Here is a 21920-nt window from a genome sequence, read left to right as displayed (position 1 = left end):
AAAAGCTTCGTTGATCTGTGGCGAAAGTGTGTGTTTTCTTACGTGATATCCTCACTTTTATACTATTTTCGAGAACACAGATTCAAGTACAGATGAATCACTCACTATCTACAAAAGGATACTATCAACAAAACTGACATCTACACATGTTTAGAAATACAAATTCACATAGTGCACTTCGCAAACATGAAGATACATTAAACTACTCATAATAGTGCATAAAATACAATAAACATTAAACAAAAGATATACATTACAAACAAGGTGCAATATTACATATAATAACACAACATTTCGTGTCCTTTCATAAAAGTATAATATGTCAGTGACATATTTTAAAGTTGTGACGTCACATAAAAATATGGATCATATCAGTTATTTCCAATTAATTTCAAAGGCTCATTAATCTGAAATAACTACCCAATTGTGCAACATGGAAACACAAAATTTCATGTAGGTAATAAGTTTAAACTATTTTTGAGAGATATGTTTTTCTAACTTGTCAAACACATTTCACTTTTTTGGTACATTCTTCTTGATTTTGGATATTTGAACTAAAATATATTTGAATTTTTTAATTTTCTTATTTTGTGCATTGGTCGCCAAAGCTGAATGGTTAGCACTCCTTTAATGCAAGTAATCTTAGCTTTGATTTTCAGTCAATGCTCAAATAACTTTTAAGTATAAATTACGGATGGGAAAGATTAATCGGTACTCTATCGGTATCGGCCGATATAGTCATATCGTAATTTCTATAAATATCTTATATTTCAATGTAAAATTCTACCATTTTGTTATAATTTTTATGGATAATCTCCATGCTCTACTTTTTTTAAAAAAACTAAATGTCCGAATATGTGACTTCTTTTGCACTGCGGTCACCTCCAAACACACATTATCAGCCATTCAGGTCTTCAAGGACCATTTGGAATTTTACGTCAGATCGGCAAAATATTGGTTATCGGTATCGGCCAAAATATCATATCAATAACATAATCAAATAAGTAGGATGTTTGCAGCTACTGTTGAGTCTCTTGGGTGTGACAGGTAGACTGACAACTTTTTTCTTTCCAGTGTAAAGTCGAGGTTGAACCAGAGCCAGAGAGAAGAGTTGGGGTTAATTGAGCAGGCTTATGACAACCCCCATGAAGCATTGTCAAGGATCAAGAGACATCTGCTCACCCAAAGAGCATTTAAAGAGGTATGTATGCTTTGTTGCATGTAAACTGCCTTTGGTTGAACCTGTCATCTCTCTTGTGCAAGTGATTGCTCGACACATTCTGTGTGAATCTTAAATGTGGAAAATGTTGTCTGTTGGACACCAAGATGTAAACAAAAGACTGAAAAGCATCACGTATGTACATGGTGATCATATCTACTTGATTTAATCCCCACTTTTCTATGCATGTATCATTAAGAAAGTGTGTTGTACATACATTTGTGCATGCCCTTGTAGCTTATTCACAGCCTGGCTTCCCGCAACAGAGGATGTTGATAGTACCGTGGTACCTCGATTTTATGTTTCTCAGGGGACCAGGCTGAAAAATCTTAAAATACAGGAAAATCTAAAATCGAGGAAAATTTTATAACATTTTGCCATGTTGGGACCATCATGATTGAATGTATAATACAAGAAAATGTAACATCTGGGAACGTAAAATCGTTGTTCCACTGTATATAGTAGTAGCAACAGTAGATTGTGTTTTCTAGAAACCTCAATGTGTGGTGAACTCGGGAACAGCAACAACTTAGGGCAAACACTGCAGAATTAGGAATGGAAATAGTTTTTTTGGTAGATACTAAGTAATAAATCTTATACAGTGGACCATTGAGTTTACATTTTTCAGGAGACCTAGGTGAAAAATTACTTAAGTTGTGGGAAAATGTAAAATGCAAGAATGTAAAGTTGGTAGTTCACTATATATATGAGAGCCATCCAGAAAATGAAAAAAAATATATATAAAATGTGAAAATATTAAATACTTACTTTGTCTACTTTGTCACCACCAAGGTTTAGGCATTTATTTTAGCTGTTTTTACAGTATAACAATCGGTGGTAAAGAAAAGAACACCTTAAAATGTGACAAAGTAAGCCGTGTATTCCATGTTATCCATAGTTTTCATTTGTTTCCATTTCATTTCCTCAGTCACAAGAATGGGTTTGTTGTTTCATTTTTCTATCTTTCCTACCTTTCTCTCTCTTCCCCCCCCCCTTGCTTTGTATTTTCATCCTAGTCTTTGCTTTTTTATTTCTTGTTTCCATCTACTCCTTTTCTTTGTCCCTTTTTCCTTTCCTGGCAGTCTCCTCTCTCTCTTTTGCCACCTTGTAAACAAGGTGTCCTGGGTTCGAAACCTGGTGGAGGCACATAGTGGTTCGGATCCCACTTTAACTGTAGGTCCAGTCCCAATTAGCCTTACTGTGCATAAAGTGGACTTAAAATACCAGCTCAATCAATCCTCTCTCAATTTAAAATGCCCTATACCCTGCTTGACAGCTTTAGTAGCAAGTAGTATTCTTTGACTGAAACTGAGCAACAAATATGGCTCATCTACCAGAACTTGAACCAGGATTACCAATATTTTGTTGAGTTTTAAACTGCAATATTTTGAAGAATGTAGCCTCGTGCATCATCAGTGACCTGAAAAAAGCAATTTGCTATTAATGTTCATAAGGAACGAACTGCCTGCTTCCATATCGTTCCTCATGAGTCATAACAACTTTACTGCTAACTATGTTCAAGCAGCTAACATCATATTCTCACCTGTGGTGTAACTTTATATCAGTAACTAGTTGTATTTTTCTTTTCATCTCCCGTATAACATCAAATCCTTGACTATTTGTGTACGTATTACACAATTTTTTATTATAACTTTAATTTGTATTACTTTATTTTACCTACATGGCACCAATTATGATCATGGTTATTCAGGTCTACATTGGAACCCTGATTTTATAATGTAGGGTTTTAAATTTTCCCAGATTATACATTTCATTTCTACATTTCTAATAAAGCAATATGTAAAATTTTCATGGTTTTTTATATTTTTCTGCATTTTAAGTTTTGTCTCCCTGCTTCCTTAACCTTTCGGGTCCCAAGCATCTTGGTCGAGATACCCCATGTAACCGTCTCGATCGATATGCTGTGTCAAGGTCGTAGTTTTTGCGTTATAACTTTTCTATTTCTGGCTAGAATTTCGATTTTTTTTTTATATATTGATCCTAACACATGTATTTAACAGAAATGTTTCTTGCACTTTTTTTTTTTCTTCATGAAAATGGAGGGGAAAAGGTGGGAAAAGGGACTTCTCTTTTGCGTCTCTTTTCAAGGGAAAATGTTTGCCGACAAAGGAAGACCGGCTTTGTTGTTCTAAAGCAATGCTTTAGAACATTGGGGGGAGAAACTCCATTTTTTTTTAAAAAAAAAGTATTTTTCAAGGGATTTCCCCCCTTTTTCCCTCCATATGTACGCCAAATGTGCATAAATTATATATCGTCTGAATCTGTGGACACTGTCATGTATTTTTTTCTTGGGGGGACCATTTTTTCCCGAAATTTTGGAATTTTGAGAGTTTCATATAGTCTGAATCTCTGGTTCATTCCGCGTACAACGGTATATCACTCATCTCTCTAGGGCAATTACCCTCCGATCTACACTCATTTAATTGAAACTCTGCATTTTGCTCAAAATTGGCTCGGGACCAAGGGGGTTACATGTGAAAATGGCCTTGGGACTCAAAAGGTTAAGAGCATAAAATCGAGGTACCATTGTGTATCCTCTTTTGTGTGAGTTTGTTGTGTAACTCACTCTTGTGCTTGCTTTTATCTTTTTTTTCTGTATTATTCTTTTAGTATGTAGGCTGTTCAATGGGGTGAGGTGGCAAAACAACCCTTTAAAAGAAGTTGAATTGATTCAAGAAGCTTACATTCTTTTTTTACGTGTTTTTAGGTTGGAATAGAGTTCATGGACCTCTACAGCCACTTGATCCCAGTGTACGATGTGGAGCCACTGGAGAAAATAACAGATGCATACCTGGACCAGTATTTGTGGTATGAAGCTGATAAGAGGAGGCTGTTCCCTCCATGGGTAAAACCTTCAGATACAGAACCACCTCCACTCTTGGTGTACAAATGGTGCCAAGGTAAGTTCTTTGTAGGATAGCAAGCGTGCAGAGAATTGAAATGATATTCAAATGATAAGCTTGACTTGAAACTGATGCCAATATACCGTATTTACAATAGTAGACTAGCACATGGAGGGGTGATAAAAATGTTCTGGATTGAGCACAGCAGTGCACAAGGAGTAAGATTGGGAGGGTTTATTACTAGTGTATAATGTGCACCCTGGTTTTTGATGGGGAAAAGTGACGGAACAATTATATCTCGTATATAATGCACAGTAAAATTCATGTTCAAGAAATGGGTTCCTTAGTTGTTGGTGATAAAGCTGCTGCTGTTACGAGGGCCAAGAGGAAAATATCATGTTGTGTGTATAATGAGCCATCAAGCCACACTGCCTCCCCCTCCTTCCTCCACTGTGTTGAGCATCCCAAAGCTTTCAGTTCTGTAAATACTGCTGATACTCATTCCATGTGATGGGAGGTGCATGCTTAAATAATATGGGAAAATGGAAAATACGGGAACGTAAAATCGAGGTTCCACTATACATGTTGTACACAGTGACATAGTGAAATCATGCATGGTTTCATTTTGGCTGTCTGAATTATAGTTTTTCTTGTATGTATGCATTGCTTACATTGTAGAATTATTTTCTTGTAGTTACGGTTATTACAAGCATAAGAAAACAGTTTTTCGTTGTGACGTTTCAGGAGAACACACTCTCCCTTCATCAGACATTTATTTTTATTTTGACTAAAGATACAGTTATAACAATGGTTAGCAAATTTTGTAAACAAAAAGAATCAGTTATATAATGGATGCTGTCAATGTTACATTGTTGAAATAAAGCAATATCTAACTGTGAAAAGAAGCAGTCTGTTTTATTTTTATTTCTGATAAAAAAATTTGATCACATTATTTTTTATTTAAAATTATGAATCCCAAATATCATCAGGTAATTCAAAGTCGTCATTGTTTTCACAAAGTTTCTTGATGTTTTCTGTTACATTAAATTTTAAAGATGGTGGCTTACTCCATTTGTGAAAAAGAAAACTCCATACTGGATCTATGTTACCATTTTCATTATTTAATTTATTCCAGTGTTCTTCTGCAATGAACGAAGCTTCCCAGACATTCATCTCTGTTTCCCGTCAATTTTTTTAAAACCCTTCTCTTTTTAATCAAATGTTTCTCTTCGATGATATGAGTTGACAAACCTGTTTTTGGGTTTAGATTTATAATGTCCAAATCGTGTACGTGCCATCTTATTGCCATTTTCCTTTCTGTTTGTCCTACATAATCCTTTGAACATGAACAATTTATATTATATATTCCTGTGGTTTCCACATCTGGTAGAGAGTTTCTCATTTTGAATTCATTAAATGTACATTCTAAACTTCTAGGTGATCTAAAAACAATTTTGAAATTAAATCTAAAAAATTTTACATTTTCTTTTTAGAAAATTGCTTTCGCACTACAGAAATCAAGAAGCAAGTCCTAAGAAAACTAAAAGAAAAGAGAAATACAGACAAATATGAAAAATCTGTTGAAAATAAATTTGTGTGCATTCCATTCTACAAGGGATTTTCACATAAAATTGCAAAAATGTTTAGATGATTTAATGCTAAAAACGGTATTGTTATCGGCAGATACCAGTTTGGGCATTACTGGGTGGCCTTGTTCAGGCCAGGTGGAGTGGTTGCACTCATGGCCGATATATAGGCCCTCTCCCATCTTTTGCAAACAGAGGCGTTGGCTGGTTGGGGTAGGAGATGGATGATCGCTACCCGGAAGCAGTCGTTGAAACTGATGTTGTGGTGGTTGGTGTGGACGGCGACAGTGAAGTCCAGGTTGTGGGTGGAGGAGCGGTGGTTATTGATGCGCAGGTTGAGGGCCGTTGATGTTTCCCCCAGGTAAAAATCACCACAGATGTTGCAGGTGAGGATGTAGATAAGGTTTGAGGCATGGCAGGTCCCTTTGGGATGGAGCGTAAATTTGCCAGTGGCCATGTGCACCTGGAGGGTGTGAGAAGTGATGAGGATGGGGCAGGTCTTGCACCTGGGGCGGTTGCATTTATGGGCAGGGGGGTGTTGGATGTGTGGTGAAGGAGTGTTGTGGACCAGGATGTTTTGGAGGTTGGGTGGGCGTTTGAAAACCACTCTGGGTTTGTCGTGAAATATGTTTTTGGTTTCGGGATCACTGTGGAGAATTGGGAGAAGAGAGTGCAGTGTGTGCCTGATTTTGTTGAGGTGGGGATGATATTGGGTGATGAGTGCAGGTGGGTTGGTGGCAGCAGGTTTCTTGGTGGTGGTGGTATGTGAGGCAGCTCGCGATATTTGCTTGGTGACCAGGATGGAGGGATATCCACGGTTAACCAGGGCCTGGTGTAGGCGGAGGTTATAATTCTGGCGGGAGGTGGGTGAAGTGTTCAGGCGCTGTCCCCTGAGGGCCAGAGAGAATGGAATGGCTTTTTTGGTGTGGGAATATGATCAGTCATCACCTCCCCCACCCTCCTGATCCCCACAGCGGCAGGCGAGTTCATCCTTCACCCTAAGGCCACCTGCCACTCATCCAACCTAATTTACACCCTCATCTGCCAAATCTGCGGCAACTTCTACATAGGCGAAACCTCCACCCCCTTGAACCTAAGGATTAATAATCACCGTTCCTCCACCCAAAACTCCGATTTCACTGTTGCCATCCACACCAACAGTCATAACACCACCTTCAATAACTGCTTCCGTGTTACCATCATCCATCTTTTACCCCCCCGCTCTGACACATCTTTCCGCAGGCGCTGGGAAAGGGCCTACATAACAGGCACGCACGCCACTATACCGCCCGGACGCAACCTAGCCAACCAGTAACCCTTTCCTCTCCTCCCCAAAAGTACCCACCCACCTTACAGTAAACACTGGTGAAAGTACTTCTCGTCATCTATCAACTGTTTCTGGCAACACTGATCGTAGAGACGCTACGGTCAGTATTCTGTGCCTCTTCTTTTAGTAACGCCGATCTTTCTTCTTCAACTTGAAAATGCGACATAGATCGCGAAATATAGAATAATTTCTCATCGTGTGGTAAGTGTTTACTGTCTCCTTCATCATTAGTGTGTGTGTGTATATATTAGGGATGGGCCGATATGAAATTTTGGCCGATACAGATAAAGTACCGATATAAAATTTACCGATACCGATAACCGATATTCTACCGATCCGATATAAAATTAGAAATGGTCCTTGAAGAACCTGAAATGTTTATTGATCTCCTTAATAATTTTTTTTTTTTGTGGTGACTGCAGTGCAAAAGAAGTTGAATATTTAGACATTTACTTTTTTAGAAAGAAGGGCATGAAGATTATCCATAAAAATTACAACAAAATGGCAGAATTTTGCACTAAATTATAAGATATTTATCGATATATCGGATCGGTAAAATAATCGGTAATTTTACCGATAAACCGATACACCGATATGCCTATATCGGCCGATACCGATAGAGTACCGATTAATCGGTCCCATCCCTAGTATATATATATATATACCTTTAAAAATTTCATGACTGCTTCTAATTACACATTCTATTCTGCAGGTATCAACAATCTACAAGACGTGTGGGACGTAACTGAAGGAGAATGCAATGTTTTGCTGGAATCCAAGTTTGAGAAGATGTATGAGAAAATCGATCTTACTCTTTTGAACAGACTGCTTCGTCTCATTGTTGACCACAACATAGCTGATTACATGACAGCCAAGAACAATGTTGTGATCAATTACAAGGTAGGTAAAAAATGCTTAGGAAGCCGATTTATAATGTGTAAATATCAGCAGAAAGTGACATCTCTGAATCAGTATCAGAAATTATAACTTCCTGGTAATTATCGTATTTACTCATGTATAATGCGCACTTTTTTCCAAAATTTTTTCGCCCAAATCTGCTGTGCGTATTATGCACGGAATAATTTTTTCATGTTTACGGAACCCTATCATGTTATATATCGTAAAGCTTGAATTCTGTAGTTTCTGAATATGACAACAGTAGTCCATTCAAGATGGCGACAATAATGTGCAATGCATAGAGGCACATATTTTTGGTAAATGAAAAAGCAAAATTGCATAACTCTCAGGATAATTCAGACCTCAGAAGGTGTCGCATCGGAAAATAAACCCTAAATTTCGTGTTTAAGAGTTAATTTCGCTTTTTGCAGTTCATTTTGCATTATTTCGTGACAAAACATGGTCACAAAATGCATCTCGCACCTTTCAAAAACATGAAAAATTAACACTACAATGTGTTTTTTCAAATTTCGTTTTTTCGTCAAAAACTAAATATGCATGCCCCTAGTAATCATACATAAATTTTTGGGTGCCAGGAATCTGCTTGAATTCAACGTGAATTTTCTTCACTGGAAGAAACAAAACGTAGAAACAGAAATAGGAAATTTGCACTACGTTGTTACCCAAATTATTTCATAAAGGTCTTGATGTATACTTGTTGTTTTGCACATTTGGACAGAACTCTGTCTTATACCCTTAGGCTCTTTAGATCAGAACTTGATTTTTTTAAAATATTTTGTAATCATTGCATTGCAAGTTAACTTTGTTGTCCTGTCAAGTTTTGTAATACATATTCTGCACTTTAACTTTTCCAGGACATGAATCACACCAACAGTTACGGTATCATAAGAGGATTGCAGTTTGCATCATTTATTGTTCAGTACTATGGACTTGTACTGGATCTTCTGGTACTTGGGTTGCAGCGTGCCTCCGAAATGGCTGGTCCACCACAGATGCCCAACGATTTCCTCACATTCCAAGATGTTGCATCAGAAGGAGCACATCCTATTAGATTGTACTGCCGTTACATTGACAGAATCCACATATTTTTCAGGTAAGTAGAGAGAAAATAAATTTCCAGTGCTAGTAAAGTAAAGGGAGAAAGTAAATTTCCAGTCATATTAGACATGAGCTGGTAACTACTTCAAACTGGTACCCGTACTGATAACTGATGTTTGAATAATTTAAACAATTTGAAGTTGTTTAAAGTATTTATACATTTTAATATGTATGTGCCAGCCTGCCTGGCGGAGTGGTTAGCATGGCATTTCAATCATCAATATTGGTATCTGGAAATTGGTAAGATGTTGGCATTGGTGTGGACATCAGTTCAAAATGGTAAGGGCTCAATTATAAGCATTGTGTTTGCCTATTATTAATTTCTCCAGTTCATTATTCTTTCTCATGATCTTGAGCTAGATAAAGCAATGAAAAATTACTAAAATAGAAAGAAAGGAAGAAATACTAGGGATGGGACAGATTAATCGGTACTCGATTGGCCGATATAGGCATATCGGTGTATCAGTAAAATTGCTTATATATCTATAAATATCTTACAATTTAATGCAAAATTCTGCCATTTTGTTATTTTTATGGATAATCTCCATGACGTACTTTCTAAAGAAGTAAATGTCCTACTTCTTTTACACTGCAGTTACCTTCAAACATATTAAAGTCAATGATCCATTTAGATTCTTTAGGGACCATTTGGAATTTTATATCGGATCAGTAGAATATCGGTTATCGATAATGGTAAATTTTATATCAGTATTTTTAAGGGAATCATCTAAAATTTCATGTTGATCCGTCCCTAATAAATTACATATATTGATAACGTAATTTTTATAACCAGGTATACAGAGTTGTCAGCACTAAGAAAGAAATGTATACTTTTTATATGTGAAATTGTAATTATTACTAGCATTGATTCAATTTTGTATTGCTGCCTTTTCCAAATATATACAGTTTTTCATGTGTTTGTGCAACATCTCGTAAGCTTATGCTTCAGTTTTCTGCAGAATAATTGAGTCAATTTTATGGTTGCATAGACTGATTATTTTCCATTATTTTAGATTCAGTGCTGAAGAGGCAAGAGATTTGATCCAGAGGTACCTGACAGAACATCCAGATCCTAACAATGAAAACATTGTTGGCTACAACAATAAGAAGTGCTGGCCTCGAGATGCAAGAATGCGCCTAATGAAGCATGATGTTAATCTGTAAGTAATTGCTTTATGAGAATATTATTACTTTTATGAAAAAACTGTTCAGTAGATTGAAGAATAACAATGCAAAAACAATTGCACATGACATTTATACGAGGGAGAGTAAATGATAAAAGTCCGACAAAAATTACAAGACAGACTGTAAACATCTCAAATTTACATGAGGTATCGACTGTTATTAAAAAATTGACTTCAAGACTGCAACACTGATCAAGCAAGCTTCACAACACAATTTTTCTCACTTTAAGGATGGCAACTCCTGCATACACATGCACCAGCGTAGAGCACTGGTTTCTTCTTATCTGGAAGCCTAAAACTTATAGACATTCTAGGGCAAATGAAAATTCAGTGTCCAGAAGACAGACCAAATATTTTGTACAGTGTAATTGGCCGTACTGAGTATGAAATTGTTGATATCTAACTAATCCATCGTGTTTGTGCTTATTGTTTTTTATGTTAAGGTTTTTTTAAAGAGCTGTTGTCTGAGACAGACTCAAGGTCAAGTGAAACCTTAAGTGCTAGCAAGGAGTTGCTCATTCTGAAGGTTGAACTTCACAATATGAAGAATCATGCAAGTGGTGTGGATTAATAATTTTAAACACAGATTTTATGAAACTGATACTTACTTCCCACTACATTGCAGAAATCAAAGCTTGCTATAAGTTTTTTTTTGGCCTTCTCGATGGTGTAATGGTACCTTGTAATCAAGGGGTCCTGGGTTCAATACCTGATGTGGGCACATAGTGGCACGGATCTCACTTTAAAACTGCATGTCAAGTTCCGATTAACCTTTCTGTGCATAAAGTGGACTTAACACAAAATTTGATTTTGAAAAATCACGTAAGTTTTCTTTTTCACTACCACATATTCAGGAACCTCTTAATTTTGAAGATCTGCTATCTGTATTTTCTTCAGCTTTTTGTGTTTGGAATGTAAATAGGAAATTGCTTTCATCTTGGTATATCAGCTGATTATAAATAAATACCAATTTTACTTTTCAGGGGAAGAGCTGTTTTCTGGGACATCAAGAACAGGCTGCCACGTTCTGTGACAACAATCCAGTGGGAGAACAGTTTTGTGAGTGTGTACTCTAAGGACAATCCTAATCTTCTGTTCAACATGAGTGGATTTGAGTGTCGCATTTTGCCTAAGGTAATTTAAATTGAATTTTGATTATGCAGACAATCTCTGTCTGTCTCATTTTTCTCTGCACCATATGTTTTTCTTTCCCCTCTTTTCTCTATTCTCCTCTCTACCTCTCTATTTTTACTCTCTTTTTCTGCTGCCCTTCTCCATTTTTTTTTTCAGTTTCCTTATTACCAAGAGAGATTAATTTTGTGAATGTAAGACAATTGTGTCAATTTTTCACATTTATCAATTTACAAATTCAGTGTAAATAAACATTATGTCCAGACACTCTCTCTTACTGTGTGTCTGTATTGAGAAAATTGGAAACTAGATTTATTAACATACGTGGGCGTACCCAAAAGAAACCGAACTAATTTTGTGGTGGGCAGAGCTTTTGCAGTACCGTGTTTTGCCACTAGGAGCGCATAGAGCGAACCTTCCCGAGTCCGTAAGCAGAGTGCCGTCGCTGAAGCAGGTCAGGACACGTTTCGGCGGAGTTTAGAGTGACAGCTGTTTTGTGTGATCGTCGTTTTTGCAATGGCTGATTTTCGGGAACAGCATGCTGTGGTGAAATTCTGCTTTTTGCTCGGAAAGAGTGGAACAGAAACTCTTGAAATGTTAAAAACGGCGTACAAGGACGATGCTATGGGGAAAACTCCATTTTTCCCATTTCAAAAATGGTGAAATGTCAATTGATGACAAACCTCGTTCTGGTCATCCTTCCATGGCCCGAACACATGACAATGTTGAAAACATTCGTGAAATCATCAACGAAGATCGACGACGGACCATTGAACAAATTGCGGAGCTGTCGGGAGTGACTTGGAGTTCAGTGCAGCAAATTTTGACAGACGATTTGGAATGAAAAGGGTGGCTGCCAAATTCGTGCCACGACTGCTGACTGCTGAACAAAAACAAGGTCGCGTGGAATCTTGCCATGCTTTGAAAGAAGAGTCCCAAAATGATCCAAACTTTTTTTCAAAAATTATCACAGGTGACGAAACGTGGTGCTATGCTTACAATCCCGAATTCGAAGAAAGAATCAAGCCAGTGGAAGACTTCAAGTTCGCCGTGCCCCAAGAAAGCTCGTCAGGTGAAATCAAACATTAAAACAATGCTGCTTTGTTTTTTTGATGTGAGAGGAGTCGTCCATTCAGAGTTTGTCCTGCAGAATCAGACAGTTAACCAGGCTTTCTACTTGGAAGTTTTGAAACGATTGTGCAACAGTGTGCGACGGAAGCTGCCCGATTTGTGGCAGTCGGGTGACTGGTTTTTCCATCATGACAATGCCCCGGCTCACACAGCCCTGATTGTACGACAATTTTTGACCAAAAATGGTATGACCCCTGTTCCTCACCCCTCCATACTCACCCGACCTTGCCCCATGCGATTTTTTTTTTGATTCCTAGATTGAAAGAAGACATGAAAGGAAAGCGTTTTGCTGATGTTGCTGAGGTGAAGAAAAAACGACGGAGGTGCTGTCACGCATCACAAAAGATGACTTTAAAAAATGTTTTGAAAAATGGAATCAAAGATTGGACAAGTGTCTTAATGCAAGTAGAGAATGCAAGTGGAGAGTACTATGAAGGGGATTGAAGGTTTGTACTTAAATTGTGAATAAATAAGTTCACAAAAAAATTAGTTCGGTTTCTTTTGGGTACGCCCACGTATATTACTCCTTCCTTCTTTTTCTCTGTCTTATTTGATCAGTTTCACTCTGTTTTTTTTTAATTATTATATTTGTTTCTTTGTTAAAGATGGAGTAGTATAATGAATACATGTAATTGAATGACTAACTTTATCTGCAAAAGACATTCTTTGACAAAACACATTGTAATGAATGTAACTTCATCATGAGACCTCCCCGACATCATAGTATTTATTTGTTCACCAGAAGCTTCCCAATGGTGTAGTGGCAATGCTGTTAACCTTGTAATGAAGGGATCCTGGGTTTGACTCCTAGTAGAGACATTTTGCGAAGTGGGTTGGATCCCACTATCATCTGCTTCAGGATGACTAGTTTAAACAAAACCTCTACCATGGAGCAGCAATTAACACCTCATATCTTAAAAACTGCAGATGGTAATACAGTTCTCTCTTTTTTGTCCATTTATATACATATGAAAATAAGACACACAGGAATGACAATACAATATGTAGACATCCCATTCAAAATTACAATTTCTAATATTAAGTGCATCTTTTTTTATATTTTTTTTTTTTATGGAAGTTTCGACTTTTCCTAACACAGGCATAATCTTCAACCTGTTGTGCTCCCGCTAATGTGTGTTTCTACACCATCAGAAGTCTGATATTCCAAAGAGAACAAGTAAAACAATACTCCCATAAGCGTAATGCTAAGTTTTTCCCCTGCTACCACCATCCAGTGCACAAATCTCTCTTTCCCAGCTTGCCGAAGGGAAAGGTCAGTGGGGTAAAAGCAGTTTTGGCTGGACGTGGAAACTCTCCCTCGTGCCCTTAATATTGTCATTCTGTCTTCATCTTGGCTGTTCCACATTCTTCTACTGAGCTAGGACTTTTCTGTCTATGGCTAATGAAATATATTTTGCATATTTGGGTTGTAATTATTTATACATTCCTGTGAGATGAATAGGCAAACAAGAAAACTTATGGTAAGGCATTTATAAATTGTGTAGTAAAACTAATATATTGTAATTATTTCCGAATTTGAGAATAACATACGTTTTGGATGTAATTATTTTGCTGACATCATCATAGCAATAAGAAAAAGTTACATAAATACATACATATAGTGTCGTAAAAACATATAGCCAGTCATAAGTCATTATGCCAGTCCTATATAACATATATACACCAGAGAATGTTTTCATGGATGTGCCTATTGAAAACTTTATTTTTGTTCATTAGCTATATGTTTATATTGTAGTGCCGAACGACTCATGAGGAGTTCACCCACCGAGATGGGGTGTGGAATCTGCAGAACGAGGTTACCAAAGAGAGAACTGCTCAGTGCTTCCTGCGGGTCGATGAGGAATCAATGCAGAGATTCCACAACAGAGTCAGACAGATTCTCATGGCCAGTGGATCGACAACATTCACAAAGGTAACGGAAACAGCTTTCTTGATCTGAAGTGAAAAGATTTAAGTATGCTTTATTTCCAGTTTTTTTGCTAGAAGAGACTTTTCCTGTCAGTCCCAGGTTAAGATGAGTGTTTTCACACTTATGGATTACCTTGCAAATAAATTATTATGCATAACAGTGGCATATACAGGGTTCCAAACCTGGGCTATGTCACAAAACCACTGTGTTAGAATCTACAAAATTTGCTCTTGGGGGAATTGTTCAGTACAGATGTGACTATAAGTACATGCTGATGATAGTAAATGTGCAACAATAAGTACAAGAAGGTGATGAAAGTATAAAAAATATAGAAATTTCAAGTTTGTGTACACCCCCCTTGAAGACAAAGTAATGATGGAATGGTTGAAAAGGTGTTTCTGTGTAGTGTTTGACAAAAAAAATACCTGCTGTTTTTTTTTTGTAGTTTCTGAGGGGGAAAAAAATACATTTTCAAACTCAAAGTAATATGTCTGTCTCATGTGTGTGGTAGTGGGCGTTAAAAGGCATGCCACTGAGACACAACAAAACGTTACATGCCTTCGTGCAATGTCAAGACACCCCAGACACAAAAGGCTGACTGTTCTGTTCTATTCCCTCCAGAAGAACACCTTTGTTCCTCCAAAGTGGCAAGAAAAGAAAACGAGTGCATGTGTGAGTCAACAGAACTTGTCACTTGGGTGTGTCGAAATTGACTCCATTGTTGGAACATCACTAATTCTGGCCTCTGTCTTCCTTCCATTAGTGATCCATCCGCTATGAAAAGGAAATTGTGCATTTGAGATCTTACAAAACTTCCTACGCAAGGAAATACACACTAGCATCATGCAGCAAGAAAGGAAAAAAATGAGGAAAGAATCTGGCGTTGGCATGGCATCATCTGTAGCGTATGACAAATGTGGAGTGCAAACTTTAGCTGCTGGGTTCTGTTTGGCCATTTGGTAATCACCGGAATCAAAGTACTTTTGCCCTTTTGCTAACCGTTTCTGCGGAAATGCTGAGTGCCCACTCATCGGTCGAAGTGCATTGGGAAATTTTTATTTCAACTTTGCTTCTTCCATTTTTTCTATCTCCTGAGTTGATATCTGTTCTGATCCTGATTTGTTTCGTGAATATTTCCAAATTGGTGTCCAATTGTTTTTATTGTTGAAAGTAAAATTTCGGTTCAAAAACAGTCAATTTCAGGTTCAAAAGTGGAAAATGAAGTAAAATTTTGCTGTTGAAGTGGTGAAAATGCAGTATATAAAATGACATTTTTGTTTTAAAAATGTGAATATAATCCCAAATTTGATTTAAAAACTGCACTATTACACAAAATGAACATATCCCTTCTAATAGCACATTTATGTCGATACCAGAATATTCAGTTTATTCCTGTATAAAGGGGTCAATTTTTGCTTCTCAAATATTTACAGCAGAATTAGTCAATTTTCCGTGAATTGCATAACTCTCAGGATAAATCAAATTTCAGAAAGCGTTGGTAAATAAACTCTAAATTTCATGTTTAAAGAGTCTTATTTCGCAGTTCATTTCGCATTATTTCGTGACAAAATAGGGTGGGAAAATGCACCTCACACCTTTCAGAACATGAAAAATTAACATTACAATGTCTTATTTCGTATTTTCGTCAAAAACTAAATATGCATGCCTCTCTATTTATGTAGCAATAAAAACTTGCATCTCAAGAACATTACCTGAGTTACAGTACATTCCCAGATTCATATAACACATGACAATACTGTCTGACATTTCTTAGCTTTAGATGAGCATTAACGTAAATACCATCTGAGAACTTAACTTCCCAGCTGGACATTTAAGGGTTAAAACATGAAAGCCCGTGTTTTACTACAGAGGAATAAAAAATGGACAAAGAAGCAAAAATCTGCATTCTAGTAATAGCACTAAAGTCACAGTTAGTTTGTAGTTGATGTTTATGTATGTTTAGAAGTTAAATTGTAGTATAGCCTAGAGAACTGCATAACTGAATTTCATTGCTCGTTAAATTTCAGATTGTGAACAAATGGAACACTGCACTGATTGGATTGATGACCTACTTCCGGGAAGCTGTGGTCAACACCCAGGAGCTCCTCGACCTCCTCGTGAAGTGCGAGAACAAGATCCAGACTCGAATCAAGATCGGCCTCAACTCCAAAATGCCTTCGCGATTCCCTCCAGTTGTGTTCTACACGCCAAAAGAATTGGGAGGTCTTGGAATGTTGAGCATGGGACACGTTCTCATCCCTCAGGTACAGGAGACTTTGCACTGTTGGTTAAGAAAACATACACACTTGAACTCAGATTTTATATTTCAAAAGAAAAAGTATTTTCACGGGATTTCCCCCCTTTCCCCCTCCATATATACGCCGAATGTGCATAAATTATATATCGTCTGAATCTGTGATTCATTCTGCGTACAATGGTATATCTTTCATATCTCTAGGGCATTTAGTTTCTGAGCTAAAGTCATTTCAAGGTACCGCTGCATTTTGAAGCTTGAATCAGTGGCATGCCGACCATTCCTTTTGGGGCTACAACTCAAGTTACATTGGTCATATGATAATAATGCAAATATTTTTGTGTTCCTTACATGTCAGCAATAATTTCCATGTGCATGTCGACACTGTCATGTACTTTTTTCTTGGGGAGAGGGTGGGGTAACCAAATTTTTTTTTCAGAATTTTGGAATTTTGAGAGTTAGCCCCCTCCCCCCACCACATATATGCCAAATTTGCATAAATTTCATATAGTCTGAATCTCTGGTTCATTCCGCGTACAACGGTATATCACTCATCTCCTCTAGGGCAATTAGTCTCCGATCTACACTCATTTAATTGAAACTGCATTTTGCTCAAAATCGGCTCGGGACCGATAGGCTTACTTGTGAAAATGGCCTCGGGACTCAAAAGGTTAAGTTTTTTCAGGTTAGTCCCCTGAAAAACATAAAATCGAAGTTCCACTGTACCATTTTTTTCTTGAACTTCAAATAATTTGATAATGTGCCCTGCAGTTACTGGAGCTTAAGCGTGAATCTGTGTGTGTGTGTGGGGGGGGGGGATTTTTATTTGAAATATGTATGATTTGACAGTTTTTTATGCTACCAGTATTGCATTTGTTAAGACAAGAACATTGCTATTCAATTTTTATTGTAACCATTATTGATTCCATCAGGATTCAAGAAACTCTGAATTAAAAACAGCAAAATCCCCAGAATGTCTTAAGTGGATCGGAAATATAAAATGCAGATCATATGTTTTCAGTGCCTTACTAAACATTAATTAAATACAGAAAAACTGCGAAACAAAGCAAAAAATAGTTTCTTGGAAAAGTGAGTACAGAAGTTTCTCTGTATTTATTTACTACTGGATCTCTCATTTCCCAAAATATAAACATTAATTAAATTAAAAATACCACAGAGCCCAACATGCAGATCATATTTGTAATAAACTCATCAATATGAAAAACAAAACTGGAATTATAATGAAAATTTAAAGAGAGAAACTAATAGCAAATGTGTACTCAATAAAAAAAAGGACTATAGAGTAAGAAGTAAAATAAATAAGAGATTAAAGAAATAGATTGTCTAGCAGTTGAGTAAATACAACAATTTTGTAGTGATTCGCTTATTTTTGGTAGTTGATGAAACCCTGTGATCTTAGCTTTAATGTGTGTATTTGGTAGAAGTTCATTTTCACTAATTGAATCTATCACTCCAGTCTGATCTTAGGTGGTCAAAGCAGACAGATGTGGGAATAACCCACTTCAGGTCTGGCATGAGTCACGATGAGGATCAGCTGATTCCCAACTTGTACAGATACATCCAGCCATGGGAGTCAGAATTCATAGATTCACAGCGAGTGTGGGCAGAATATGCTTTGAAGAGGCAGGAGGCCAATGCGCAGAACAGGTAGGTGTTATTCTTTGTTTAAAATAGGTTTTGCATATAATGAACTACTTTCTAGGAAAGCTACAATTCCTATGAACTACTTTCTATTGTGTCAAATATAGGGATTGGATGAATTGGTTGGTTTAAGAGGAAAATTGCATATTATTTATTGAGTTCAATATTTCTATGAATAACTTTTAACTTAGTGCAAAATATTTAGGTATACTTTAGTTTTTGTAACATAAATGTCAATTCATAATTGGGAAAAGAGAGACACGATAGTATATAAATATGGATAAACTAGTACTCACTTTATCCGCGAAACTGTTTTTTTTTCTTTTTCTTAGTTCTATTAATTTCAGTGGCTGCTGCCACCATCTTCGTTGGAACTTGCTGTAGCAAAATTAATTAAAATTAATAAATAATTGAATTAATAGAATGAAGAAGAAAAAAAACAGTTTCGCGGATAAAGTGAGTACTAGTTTCTCCGTATTTATAAATGTCAAAATATGCAGCTTGCTTCCCAAAGATGAAACCTATTACAGTAACCAGGTTATGTAGAGTAAGAAAGTGAGTGAACTATACTAGTTCTTCATGAATCATTTCTAATCTTCTATTGGATTAGTAGAAATATGTGTTGGTAAATTTGATGTCGGTATTTCTTGGTATTGTTTCAAAAATTTAATGTTGGTCAGTTCTTATAAATGGTTCTCCATTATTCTGAAACTGCATTTCTAATCAACCAATTTAATCTTTGAGTATCCACGTGACCAACCTGCAATGTAAAAGCACTTTCAGAATTCTCAATGCTGTTTTGTCTATATAATTCTTCCCTTATGCAATAACCTACCACCAAGTATTGACATTTTCTTGGCAGAATGCAGTTTGCAACACTTGTTAATAAAATATATGTAATTACAGTCGAACCCTGATTTTACGTTCCCAGATTTTACATTTTCCCACATTATTCATTGCATCTTGATGGCCTCAAAGTAGCAAAATGTTATAAAATTTTCTTTGATTTTACATTTTCCTGCATTTTAAGCTTTTTCCTCTTGGTCCCCTGTATTTCTTCCTGTGCATCTTTGGTTTGTTGTTGCTTCTCACTACTGAAACTTAAGTAAATAAGTAAATGCACAATTCTTTATTCCTGTATATCTGTACAGTCAACTCTCGATTCTACGACCCCGGGTATAATGACCCTCTCGAAGTAACGACCCTTTTCCCGGGAACCGTGAAAAATTTAGAAATTTTTTTTTAAAAAAAAGTTGAAAAATTGAAGGAAATCAGCCGAAAAATGCGTTGGTTTTTCCTTCACTCATTCCCTTTACGAGCGCTCTACCGCTCACAATTAGGTCTGAACTAAAAATAGACACCACCACACCATGCTTGAGTGATATCCAATAGCACTTGACCTCTGCCCTCCCCTCCCTCAAGTGCACCAATGTTACCCCGTACCCGACTGCCACTACCCAACGTGCCAGGCTTGTTTTGCCACGCTTGCTCTTGGATACGCGAGAAGAGAAGATCGAATGTGCTTGGATGTTATTTTAAATCGACTTGACTTGTTTCCTTGTCCTAAGAGCTGCTGAAAACTCGCGGGGGAGGGTGGGAGCAGCCCGAAATGACTGCTGGACTTGCAGTCTTTGCCAATGTGTATGGCAGGTCAAGCTCTTTCATCGATAAATACACCACCTTGAGAGATAAGATCGCAGGAATGTTCGAAAATACAGATGCGTGGTGCCTGGAAGTCTGCCCCATCTGTCCAGCTCTGACCTAGAGTTCAGCAGGTTCCCGTGAGTGAACAACTCTCGGCCTTGTAGCCGACAACTTCCGGTAACCGCTTTCATTCAAAATGTGTTCTTTGTTCCCTGCAACACTTCATAAAAAAGCGAAACTGTTAGAGATAATCAAAACCACATACGTGAACTAAAGATCGTCAACCCGCTTAATGTGTTGTCATCCAGGTTTCCACAAAAGTTTACTTCGATCTTACGTACATCATAACTCCCGTTTCCCACTTCATACGTTTTCCTAATTGTGTCGACATCGTAATATCTGCCAAAAAAGTGTTCCGTTGGCTGATTGACTTCTCCCTCTTTTCCTGTCAGCAAACATAGGGGGGGGGGGGGGGGCGATGCAGATTGTTTCAGCGACGATTTTCTTGCTGATGCGGGCTGATTACAGGCGAGGGTGGAAAAGGAACCACCCCTCTTCCTTTCCTTTGATGTCTAAAATGGGGCAACCAGTTCTGGATATATTCTTGAAAACAAACAAAAACCATAGAACAAGTAAAAAAAAAGTGACCCTCTACCCTTTCCCCAGCTCATTCTCCGCCACTGGTGTGCACGGCAATGTTGATAATTGCAGATTTCAGTTGTTCTTTTTATTTATTATTATTATTATTTTTAATGCTGTTGTCTGCATAGGAAATATTGCCTGTATTATTATCTGTTGCATGGTAAAACGTAAAGGAAGGGTCATTTCTTTCTTCTTTACACTACTGTTAAAAGTTCGGTCTTCGACAGTTGCCTTATCTTTAAAATCCTGGGACTTTTCTCTTCCGCCACCTGTTGATCGAACTTCCAGCCGGTCTCTTTGTTTTTACGATGCAGCTGGTGCCAGTGTTTTGTCTAGTGTCTGCAAAGCTCTTGCTTGCCGATAACAGCGATGACTCATCCAGCGCGAAGGAAAAAGTTATTGTTTTGAATCTCGCAAAGCTGATTTGAGGATAACGAAATTCGATCTCCAGAAAGGAAAACAGGAGTTAAAATAACTTCATGTTCTGTGCCTTCCGATAAGCAAATCTGTAAATTTAATTTGCATCCGCTTTTCTTCAGAACCATTGATGTGGAGGAAAAGAAAAAGAGTGTTCAATGTAGGAATGGTGGCTGAGACTGATTAAAAAGACATTATTCAAGGGGAAAACGTTTAGAGAGGTGGGTGTTTGACATCGAGAATACTCCTAAATCCAACATTAAATCGTTCCATTTTGATATGTGAAAATGCGCAGTTTCATAAAGCTTGTTTTCAGTTCATTTTATGCTGATGGGCTAATCGGGACTAAATATACAGTTTAAAGTGAAATTCAATTCCAAACCCGAATGATTATCGACTGCCACGCTTTTTAATGATTTGTCCTAGAATACGCATTGGGTGAAAACACATCGCAAGTTGCGCGTTTCCTTTTTCACGCTGGATTACAATGCAAGTCAAGGAAGGAGTTTGGACTGCTCCCTTGAATCGGGAAGGAGGGTGAATGAAGTTGGTTGAAGCAAAGAAAAGTGACTTTTTTTTACGATGTATTTTACACAGCCGAACCAGAACGAAAATTACAGCCCTGCCTTTACTTTTTTTTGTCTGGTACCTAGAGAGGTTGTGTTGTTTCTCCCGAGAGATCTAATCTTACCAGTTAATCTTGTAACAGACGATGCTCCAGTGAACCTGTATAAAATCCAACATTCATTCTGCCCGATTATCTCCCAACTTTTGCTGGCACCAGTCTGACTGGTGTCAAGTTTCTTCGAGTTTTGCTTGCAATAAGCGAGAGATTGTTTTCCTTTCCATTGATCTCAGTGCAAACGGGTTTCTCATGAACTAGAATTGTAAGATTTTCCTGGAAAAGCAACGA

At 37.4% G+C, this 21920-nt stretch overlaps 1 protein-coding gene across 1 annotated transcript in view; it reads left to right on the top strand.

The window, feature by feature from the left end:
* Positions 1–21920, top strand: part of Prp8 (pre-mRNA processing factor 8) — a 116443-nt gene that overhangs the window by 52816 nt on the left and 41707 nt on the right. The window contains exons 17-25 of the mRNA XM_083124178.1: positions 1075–1201; positions 3948–4140; positions 7709–7896; positions 8769–9007; positions 10026–10172; positions 11180–11330; positions 14215–14391; positions 16416–16652; positions 18120–18310. Of these exons, the coding sequence (XP_082980304.1) occupies positions 1075–1201; positions 3948–4140; positions 7709–7896; positions 8769–9007; positions 10026–10172; positions 11180–11330; positions 14215–14391; positions 16416–16652; positions 18120–18310 (1650 nt within the window). The remainder of the gene's footprint in view (positions 1–1074; positions 1202–3947; positions 4141–7708; positions 7897–8768; positions 9008–10025; positions 10173–11179; positions 11331–14214; positions 14392–16415; positions 16653–18119; positions 18311–21920) is intronic.

Source organism: Lepisma saccharinum, chromosome 6 (genome assembly GCF_977018435.1).
Source record: "Lepisma saccharinum chromosome 6, izLepSacc3.1, whole genome shotgun sequence".
Lineage (NCBI taxonomy): Eukaryota > Metazoa > Arthropoda > Insecta > Zygentoma > Lepismatidae > Lepisma > Lepisma saccharinum.
The sequence above is the reverse complement of the archived record's forward strand: the minus strand, read 5'-3'. Positions and strand labels throughout refer to the sequence as shown.